The sequence below is a fragment of the Colias croceus genome, chromosome 4, assembly GCF_905220415.1.
Source record: "Colias croceus chromosome 4, ilColCroc2.1".
Taxonomy (NCBI): Eukaryota; Metazoa; Arthropoda; class Insecta; order Lepidoptera; family Pieridae; genus Colias; species Colias croceus.
This window is the reverse complement of record NC_059540.1, coordinates 8,884,912-8,895,846: the sequence shown is the minus strand read 5'-3', so window position 1 is coordinate 8,895,846 and position 10,935 is coordinate 8,884,912. Positions and strand designations below refer to the sequence as shown.

The 10,935-nt window shown below is 32.8% G+C and overlaps 1 protein-coding gene across 1 annotated transcript; it reads right to left on the bottom strand.

Moving 5' to 3' along the window:
- Positions 1-3,853: 3,853 nt before the first annotated feature.
- On the bottom strand, positions 3,854-10,080 carry LOC123691256 (glyoxalase domain-containing protein 4). Its single transcript, XM_045635559.1, has 5 exons — positions 9,796-10,080; positions 9,465-9,514; positions 9,014-9,279; positions 6,604-6,759; positions 3,854-4,776 (listed from the first exon to the last, which is right to left on the bottom strand). Exons 1-5 carry the CDS (start codon positions 9,883-9,885, stop codon positions 4,484-4,486), a joined length of 855 nt encoding a protein of 284 aa, XP_045491515.1. The 5' UTR covers positions 9,886-10,080; the 3' UTR covers positions 3,854-4,483.
- Between the last annotated feature and the right edge of the window lie 855 nt (positions 10,081-10,935).

Here is a 10,935-nt window from a genome sequence, read left to right as displayed (position 1 = left end):
TAATTGGAGGAGATTTTGTACTAGATTTTACTTAATAAGTTTTTCGAAACATTGCTACTAGGTATAGGTAGGTACCTCATACGTACGGGTACATAATACATAATAGAAAATATGTATTATGTACCATAAAAAATAAAAATACAAAACGGGTTGTTGTTATTTGCATATTTCTTGTTTTAATTTTTAAATAACTAGCATTAGCATTACCTTGCCTTATATAAAACTCACCCTTACTATCAATACGCCCGATATACAGGATGCCCCAAAATCTCACAGCGTTTCTAGAAGTTATCTTGGTACTCTTAATTAGTTATATACCTACAAGAAAAAGCCAAGGATAATAAATGGTATAATTGGTATATCAGGCTGATGGTAATGTACCTAGAAGTTTAATCCCTACTAATATTACCTTTTATGTACCACGGGCGAAGCCGAGGCGGACCGCTAGTATTATATGAATTACAATAGAGGTTACAAAACATGCTTGTTTTAGAAACTATTGTTTGTCACGTACGTTAAGGAACGTTGGTTAGCGTTAGCGCGTTAATTTGTGCTTTTGATCTATGTTGGTATGTTATGACTTATGAGTGAGTTAAACATAGTAATCAATAGTAAATCCGGATTTGGAAGCCTCATAATTATGACATAGGTACCTTATATCTATAGTTAACAGCTGCAGTAAAAGTGAACAGCAACAATCTCACCAGCACACCTACTCGTATTTTTTTAAATTTTATTACCTTCATAGGTATACAGGGTTACTTGTAAAACACCAGCAACCTCGCAGGACAAGATAGCTAACATCATAAGTAACAGTACATCTTTACTTCCACGAAACGTTCTAACAGTCTTGATATGGGACTAAACAACCCGGCTCTACTTTGGCTCTTCTACCGCCGTATCTGCCGTATCAATTATACGGGGCCCCCGCATCAAGGGGGCCCCCAACGTGCGCTTTTGTGAGAAATCTTTACCCTTCCTAAGGGCCCCCAAACAAAATTTTATACGGGGCCGCCAAGGCACGCAACGCTTCTGCATCAACCCCATTAACTTTAACATATTAGTTATCGGGAAAGTAAATAATATATAGAGTGATAAATACTTATATATATTTATTTGCTTAATTCATGAAAAACCTCAATTTCCCGTCAATATAACTGTTTGTGGTTTTTTTTTTGAGTTTTATATTGCAGTGCTAGTTCATAAAAAATATTAAAATCCAATAAAAGTTTTATGGGTGCCAGTTGCTGGCTAAAAATAACCCCATACCACAGCCCATACTAAGGTGAATGAAGCTGAATGGTCGTTAAGTTTGTTAGATTACATCACATCACGCGATGAAGCAGTATTGCAAACCACAAGGAACAATAAGTATCCATCCACTTATTAAATCGATCAATCTAATGTTACACTCATATGTGGATAAAGTATTCATGATGTATTCCTATATTTCTTAGTGGTTTTACATTTTTAAACAGTAGTTTGTTACCTATTATTTAAATTAATACAAGTTGTAATGGAACAAATTAGTATTCCCTTCAAAAATCCTTTAATCTGTACCATGTTTTTGAAATTATATTTTTAACTATACATAATTTCGGTAAATTGTAAGAATTCTGAGAAAAACCGTTGATGAGTATTGAAAAATATACTAACCTATGCATTTCGGTTTGATGCATTATCAATTTTCCCAAATATCGTTCAGGCAGTATGCGTAGTCATTTAACCGCTCATATGCTTTGTGCAACCACAGTTGCAAAAATGAAATACGCTAAATTGCTTCCGAAAAAAATAAAGGTAGCCTACTTTGCTAGTGCTTTGGAACGTGCGCCGCGCGTTCGACCCACCGCTATTAAAACTTAATTTATGAGTTCCGCGTGAGGAGTACTTCAAATATATTGATTGTAATCGATTGTTATTGAAATAATACTATACAAATCTGTGTTATTTTAACAATATATTATTACCATATACCTTTAAAAGTTATGAAATCGTCTAATCTCCACTCACTTTTAAAGTCGTCTTAATTACATATTTATTACAACGGTCACTAAAATATTACTTTATAACAATAAAACACATGTTAGAGAATAATTTGGTAAGTAAACACGAGTAGAAATCAATAAAATACAACAATTACGGCATATTTTAAAACTTCCTTCTAAGACACGTAAGATACAAACTAAGATATTCTCAAAATTCTGTTTGAAAGGTTGGTAGTATAGGGTAGAAATAGATGAATCAATTAGTTGTCTTTGGTTTAAATACGTAAAAATTAGACTCTGAGAGTATGAAATAAGGTTTATAATCAATTGAAATAAGAAAGTCGCTTTGCAACCACGGTTGCACGAAACAAGATTTGCGATCGTGTTATTGCAACTGTGGATGCACGGAACAAAGCAAGGGGTCATTTTTTTTTTCTGAAGCATATGAGCGGTTAAATAAATGTATGCACTATGTGAATAAATTATATTATGTATTAGCAAAAAATAATTTGTTCAGATATGTAGAAAATTTTCGCAGGCTGTATAATACAGAAACTCATGACTTTTTTGATAATACTAGGTATTTTAAAATAAAATATTCGATATTAAAAACAATATTTTTATGAAGCTATTAGCACACGCTTCCATAGCTGGGCCTTAGACAAACGTACGTAACGCCATGGAATAGAAACTGCTAACGCTAATTATTGACATAAGCTCATGACATTTTGGTAATGGTTCGATCACACTACCAACGACGCAGACAACCACGACCAAAGTTCCAATCTTGCCAAAATTTGTTCAAAATCAATATTAAAATCTCCCGTCATTCTGGTACTCAGGAATAAAAAAATTCGAGGTCAATTAATAAAAAGAAATAGGGTTTTTTGCGATTTTCGCCGAGACGGTAAGTTTATCATACAATCACCTGAACCAAAATTGTATATAATCTAATTATCTATAAAAAAGGTTAAATACATTTTTTTCTAGGAGCCACCGTTTCTATGAAAAACCTGTTTGTTTATCCATTGATCTCAAAATTTTTTTTTCCAAACACCAATACGACAGGAAATTCTTAAATTTCATTTTTAATTGTGTTTTGCACAATTTTATTTAATTGCGACTGGATGAAAATTTTGTTCGTGGTCGTCGTTGTCGTTGGTAGGGTGACCGAATCCTTATGCAAAACATCATACGCTTATGTCAATTTCTATCGATAGCGTATTCTATTCCTTGGCGTTTTGCCGTTTGGCTAAGGCCCCCTGGGTCCACTTATGACTTAGCTAGTGGGATCTTTGTAGAGATTCGGTTTTTACCCATCCCCTGAAAATTTCACTTTCGCTTTCGTTTCGGTTTGCAGATCAGAATCAGAGAGAGTTATTATTATTTCTAATTGCCCGATCAATCTTAAATTTTTCGTAATTGTCTGATCTATCCATGCCTGTGGCATAAGAAAGCTGACGAAAAACATAATGACACCTTAATGACACATGCAAGCAGCTTGCAGCATGAAGCAATCATTCATTAAAAAATGTAGTTTGCATAAGTACATTATTTTATGCCCAATAATTGTAAATTGACAAACAATCATTGAGATTTTCTCATTTGTTTAATAAGTGTAGAAAATTCAGGTAAAGGCATTTTTGTCGTATTTTCGTGACAATAAATTTACTTATAAATACTTGAATTTCAGAAATATGTAGTCTTAAAGTAGCCAATTAACATTTCACGAACTATAAAATGACATATTGGCACAATAAAGTCCGTGGTGTAATTTAGATGAATCTATTTCTTTTCCATTATTTAACTTGGACACGGAAATGGTCGCTTAATGATTTGCAAACTAGGTTCAGAAATAATACAATACATGAGGTTTTAAGATATTTTAATAAATACCAAATTAAATTCGAATACAGTTCGCAGGTTTACAGGTTAGATACAGTATTAAAATATATTTATTTTACATTTTGAATATGAAAATGTTTTATAATTTACATTTTACAAAGTGTTTTATGCGCAACATGTAATAAAACTGAATTATAATATTCGCAGATAGATATTGAAGATCTAAGTAATAAAACTGAGGAAAGAAATCTTAAGTCTATAAGGACATATTATTACTAGTACCATAACCAATACATAGTTATTATTTAATATCACATACATAAATTAAGCTTAAAGCTAGCAAAATCGTTAAATAGAATTTCATACTTTATAGAACATAATTCTATACATATTTCATAAATTGTGCTCTTACGCTATATAACGTGCGATAAAGAAAAAAACGATATATTACGACGGAGATCTTATCCCCTGTCACGCTAAAATATTCAAAAGAATACTGATGTAATTTAAACTTTGAAGGTGAGAAAAATCAGAAAAAAAAACTTATAAAAAAGGGCTTATCTAATGGAATAAAGTAGGTACTCTATAAGGCAAATCTACAATCGGCATTTTTTGCAATTAGAGACGAGTACAAAGAAAAATAATGGACACCTTTACGCTCTAGACTTGTCTGCTTTAATATATTTGTCTAAAGAGGCGTCACTGCCGGGGTCCACTTGTGACAGTTGACGGAAACTCTCGTCATCGACGAAGCAAATCTCATGATCGTCTGGGTCGGCTAAAATAATGACTCTGACGGTCGCTTTTCCGGGAGTATCCAGGGAAATGAGTGGGGTGAGAATCTTTCCTTTGGCTTCTTGAATTTTCTGATCGATGATTGGCTGCTCGTCGAAGGGACAAGAGAACGCTATGCGGCCGTACGCTTTCGCGTGGTTGACTGGCCCGCCTGAAATAACAAAGATGCAATACATTAATTGAATAATATAATTTTACCTGTAACTGTGCAACACCCTTATATTTTCCAACTAATATTTCTGAAGGAAGGATGTATGTTATGAGTTTCTACTATGAAATAGGATTATATTATGTCATCAATCATCATATTTGTATACATAATATATCGTTCGGCTATTTTATAAAATTGCACAATATGATGTTCAGCGATGAACACAAATCTTCAATTAAATAAACGACATCATAACTCAATATGATAATGTATTGTATATACAGTACCTACTATTTTATCAGACTAAACTACATAGGTAGGTACATAATAGATTATAATATGAATAAACTAACATACGAAATATATATTTGATCATTAACGATGAGTCAATGCATGACTCATTATAATGAATACCTTAAAGAAGAAAAATACGGAGAAAAGCGCAATACTTTCAATTACTTTATTCAATGAATTGAAATTTTAAAACATGCGTTCTATTTTCCTGGTTAAAATATAGCAATTTAGATTAGATATCCTCATTGTGTTTGTTACCATTGACTTCTTAAGGCGCGCCGCACACCAGGCATACATTTGTATCTCGATAATTGTGGCGCCACATTTGAAACGCGACACATTTATCGCCCCCATATATTTGTACGCGAGCACGCACACCGAGGAAACATTTGTAGCGGGCGCACTTTGTGGCGAGACGTTGTCCGCGCTACACGAATTCAAGATGGAACACGTTCGTTATTTGCGGCGCCACACCAAGAAATCGTCGTCATCAGACGATGATGTCGACATTCTCAAAGCGGTGCCACGCTACAAATGTGCTTCCGATGTGCGCATATACAATACATTTGTAGCAAGCTGAATTGTGGTGCCTTGATTGTGGCGACGTAAATGTTCGATGCATGTAGCATGTGGCGCTGGTATGCGGCGCGCCTTATATTTAAAAAAGTACATAATATATTAAACATCCGATTGGAAATATGTACAAAAATATTTATCAATCATCGTACAAAAACATGCACCGGAGAAAAAAAATTATCTCTCACGCTGGTATATTTCCAAGTGCAATGTCTGATAAGCTTTCGTAACACGTCGTCGCGAATATAATCAAATATTGCTTCGGTAACATTTATCTATTTAAATATTTATTTATGTTTATATTAAAAATAATCCCTCTTTCCCTTGGTCTTGCCACAACTTCACTCTTCAAATTCAACAAAGAAAATAAAGTTTACCTATTCGTATTTTATAGTGAACAATATAGCAACAATGACTTAAAATCGTGTAAATCGCTGTACATTTTTAACGAAATAAAAATTATATTGAACCCTCATCAAAGCTGTGTTTTAGTCCATCTGTGTATAACCGATTTATTGCATTATCTATGGACGTCAGCATTGTCTATGACCAATGATAATCTGCGCCTATTATCTACCAAAAAATGGCATTGTGTATATTTTTCCGAGTAACAACACAAAATGTGAGGGATCACGCGTCGATGTGTTAGAACACATCACACAAAACGTGAACACTATCATAGTTCCTACTTATGACATCGCTATCTAATCATACATCTTTCAAGATCATAAAACATGAGTATACTCATATCATTTATCGAATAAATAAAATAAATCCGACTGTCTGGTTATAATTATATTGTTTAACCAAATGTATGCTATCTGCATTTTGATACATGATAAATAAAAATGTATTTTATGCTTCTATAAATTATATTAATTCGTTCAGTTAGGTTATCTGTATTTTAAAAATCATAAACCATAATCATCAAACTCAAAACTATTAAATCATTCTTACCAATATCAACAAGTTCCAATTTGGCTTGATCCTCGCTAAAACCAAGGAGGGCTGATTTCTCCGTCTTCTCAAAGACCTTTAGTGTCAAAAGACCATTCCAGTAGGCAACGGATCTTGACAGACTTGAGCTAGCTAAAGCCACCTTGACAACTGGATCTGAAAATAATAGACAACATTTTTTTAATAAGGTCAATTTCCTCTTATCTCTCTATATATAATTATGATAATCTACACTATATAATATTATAAAGACGAAAACTTTGTTTGTTTGTTTGATTGTAATGAATAGGCTCATAAACTACTGGACCGATTTTAAAAATTCTTTCACCATTCGAAAGCTACATTATCCATGAGTAACATAGGCTAGGTTTTATCCCAGAAATCCCACGGGAACGGGAACTATGCGGGTTTTGCTTTGAAAACGCGGGCGAAGCCGCAGGCGGAAAGCTAGTAAATATATATAGTTGAATTCAAAATATAAATATATTGAATCAATCGATGAAGTTAGTAAAATAATTAAAATATATTATGACACTATAAAATTATCATGCAAAATAGGCCTTTTCCTGTAGTCAGGACTTGCCAGATTTTTATACAGTTCTTCAATCCAGATAATAATCATCACATTATTTAACACGTTTCGAGATTGAATAAAACAAAGAAAGGAGAATTATTTCTACCTTAAAAATTACAAATTGTGTACAAAAACAATAAAATTGATTTTTCTGTTTTTAAAAATAAGAACTGGTTTTATCTTATTGGTCTTAATGTAATGATATAGAGCCCATCCTATCTTGTGAAAGTTTCTGACATTAGCGAATTTAAGCAAACAAACAATCAAACTCTTGAGCCCTATAATATGACTAAAGATAAACTGAAATCATGATGATTTGAAACTTTAGATACGCAAATTTATACAATACATTTTAAGATAAAGAATACAGATTTAGGTATGAGAGAGTAGTAACAGACATTCTTTTATGTAACTTTCCTCTAGCCTATGTGATTGATTCTTTGAAATACTGATAATAATACATGAGATATCGAGACATGCACAATCATGGTTCGTCTAATAAGATTACAACTTAGCATATTAATGTATAATTTATGGTGAAATAATCATTTGATAACAATGATTAAGATCTGATAGATAATATTTATATAGGACAATATCGATTTACGATTACCATGAAATAAATAAATAATAAAAAATGATGCAATCATAAACTCATTCAAGTTTTTCTGTGCACCATAAGCCCACAAACCGCTATAGTTTTCATACTTATTGTTAGTTCTTAATCCTAATGAGGGTATGTATAAAATTTTTAGTGACGAGCGACATCGGGTCTATCAATTACTAATTAGATTTTGAGGTATAGTTATAATTTTAAGAAACAAATAAAAATGATAATATTTTGAAATGTGTAAAATACATCCATGCATAAAAAATTTAAATTTGTTAAGTATACTTTGTTGTGTTTTTCTTTTTACTTAGAGCTATAAAAAACTAGTGTATTGTTTAGAGCTTCACTTTATCTAAAGTAGTTTTAAACAATTATATTGTTATTGTTTGCAAACGTGAGAAAGAGCATGCTCTTGAATAATGACAAAAAGTAAACAGTATTTTACCTACATATAGAATACTATTATTCTATATAGTATTATTACCATATTAAATTTACCTATAATATAGTCTGCTAACAAGTTAGAGTAGTATTTTCTATTGTTAGATTTTACGCGAGTATCGAGAATAAAATAAATAAATGTTTCGTGTTTAAAATCCGCTAAAATTCTAAACAAGTTAGAGTATTTACCTACTGAAATATCAATAAATTGTTCATTATTATCGAGCGACTGATTAGTGCGTATAATGTGTATTAACAAGTATTATTTTGAGATTGTATTTACATAACATATGATACTAATAACACATTACTTGCTTTCTGCTATACGATAGAATTTTTTTAGTTAGCATCATAAGACATATGTATTATATAATCTGTTTTATTTTTACATCAAAACTTATTTTTTGATTATTTATTTTAACTAACTCAAAGAAATATTTACTTTTTAGGTTTCCACTTATGTTCTTCAAATTAAAGTATGAAGAGTTGATACAGTGTCAATGATCCTTAAATGAAGCAAAAAGTTTTAACTTTTGTATTGAACAAAAAGTGTATTCAGAGAAACTGTTACTAATCTAAGATGTGACAGTTAAATTCTTGTCTTATTGCTTGTAGCATCCTAATACAATAATTATTATATTATATGATGTATTATTTTTAGTTTTTTCATTTAAAGTTAATTTTTGGTTATTTCATTTGAACTCCACACCACTTCTAACTTAAGGGACCATTTAAACATGTAAATTTGTTTAAATGTAAACAATAAATAAATACAATTAAATTACCTTTGTCTGTTGGTTGTGGTTTATCAATGATGTAGAATTTGTAGCCCCCAGGAGCCTCCACATACTTCAAGCCATTCTCTTCTTTTACCGGCCAATTTGTAGCTGCAGCTCTCTTTAGACTTTCACTGGACTGGATTGTGATACCAAGGAAATCATTTCCTTGCTCATAATGAGTAATACCATAGTTGTATGTGAGTTCAACAACAAAATGATTGTCTTCTGGGCCATATCCTACCATGGTTTTGCTCCATCTGTTTGCATAAGGTCTGAAACAATAGTTTTTTAGTGAATAGATTATGTTTTATGAGCAGGTATTCAGTTAAATTTTTCTTTGAACAATTAATACTGTTTCTATGAATCGTTTTAATAATAAATGGAAAATTTATAAAATTTATGACAAATATTTGGAGTCATTAGTCAAGGAATTTTCATAATATTGTGCAAGACTTACCCATTGCATGCAGCTTCACAGCCTTCCGTAAATTCTTCATGGCGTAAAACCTAAAAGAAGAAAATTCTTAATTTTCACTTGCTTCACATTTAATCAAATAGGTAAACACTTAGATATATACAGATAGTACAGCAAAAAAATAAATAAATATATTGTATCATACAATGACATGAATGTGCATGATTATAACCAGTCATGAGACCTTGAAAACTAATTATACGGTAAGGTTGAAAGCCTTCACAGTTCACTGCAAGTACTTGTGTAAAGCCCTTTAACACTTGAAAAGCCCTTTAAAAATATTGTGTAAGAATTGTAGCGTATAGGTACTTACTTGCATTCCTAAAACTTCTCTGTAAAATTTTGCGGTCAATGTTCTGTCGGCGACTTTGAAAACAAAATGTAAAGCGCGGCCTGTAACCATTTTGGAAAAACTTCCACTTAAATGTTCAATATCACAAAATAATAAACACTATTATTCACAGTTACAAATAGGTATTTTAAGATTGTAATTGGTTGTAAAATTTGTCCCGGTTCAAACTCTATTCGCAATCGGCAATGATATAAATGATTCAAGCAATCTATCGAACCGACGACCGACTGTAAAATGCGAGCGTTTTTGACACTTGACAGTGACTTTGACAGTAATATAATGCTTTTCCTTAAAGCGTGTCCCAGACAGACGCGGCCTGCGGTGGCGGTGGCGGTGGCGGTCAGTTGGATGACTTGAAAGTTCTAGGAACGACATAGACAGACGCGGCCTGGACGCGGTCACAGCGCGGCTTACCGCGGCCGCAAGCCCCGCCCTGTCCGCCACCGCTTCTGTGTGAATGAGCGCGCGGACATGAGGCGGTCATTACGCGATCAGTTGTAAATTTTTGCAACAGGCCGCGTGTACCGCGTGAAATTATGCCTATAAACACTGAGTTGTTTATTCAAACAGTGCAAAATTACCCAGTTTTGTATGATACATCACATAAAGACTTACTACTCTTACCATCTCTTACGTACTCTTAAGAAATAGCTCTGTATAATTGGCGCATGCTGTGTTAACCTCTAATTATTTATTACTTTATCGCAAGAACTATATGTTATATAATAATTATATTAAAGAATCATTGTAAACAAATGTTGGTTGACCAAATAAATAAATAAATAAATACTAAAAAAACAACAGAATTAAAAACAAAATATGGGCAATAAAAGCAATAAAACTTCGTACGATTGGCCATTACTAACGTCCACTTGCAGGTGAGACTCGAGAGCTAATGTGCCGCTGTAGGTTAGAATGACCGCCACCGCGGCCGCGGCAGTATATTGTTATCACGGTCAAGCAAGAAGGCAACAGCAGATCGCCACCGCAGGCCGCGTCTGTCTGGGACAGGCTTTATACGTAATACGTATCTAGTGGTTTGTCAAAACCACAGTCGAAACGCATATAAATACGTGCAGTTGTTTACTAGGGATGTCGAAA

Bases quoted from the DNA above. Each gene is read 5' to 3' on its own strand.
- LOC123691256 (XM_045635559.1), bottom strand. From the start codon at position 9,885: ATGGTTACAGGCCGCGCTTTACATTTTGTTTTCAAAGTCGCCGACAGA. The intron at 9,515-9,795 runs GTAAGTACCTAT...TTCTTCTTTTAG, and splicing joins GAGAAGTTTTAGGAATGCAA to GTTTTACGCCATGAAGAATT. The intron at 6,760-9,013 runs GTAATTTAATTG...TATTATTTTCAG, and splicing joins ACCACAACCAACAGACAAAG to ATCCAGTTGTCAAGGTGGCT.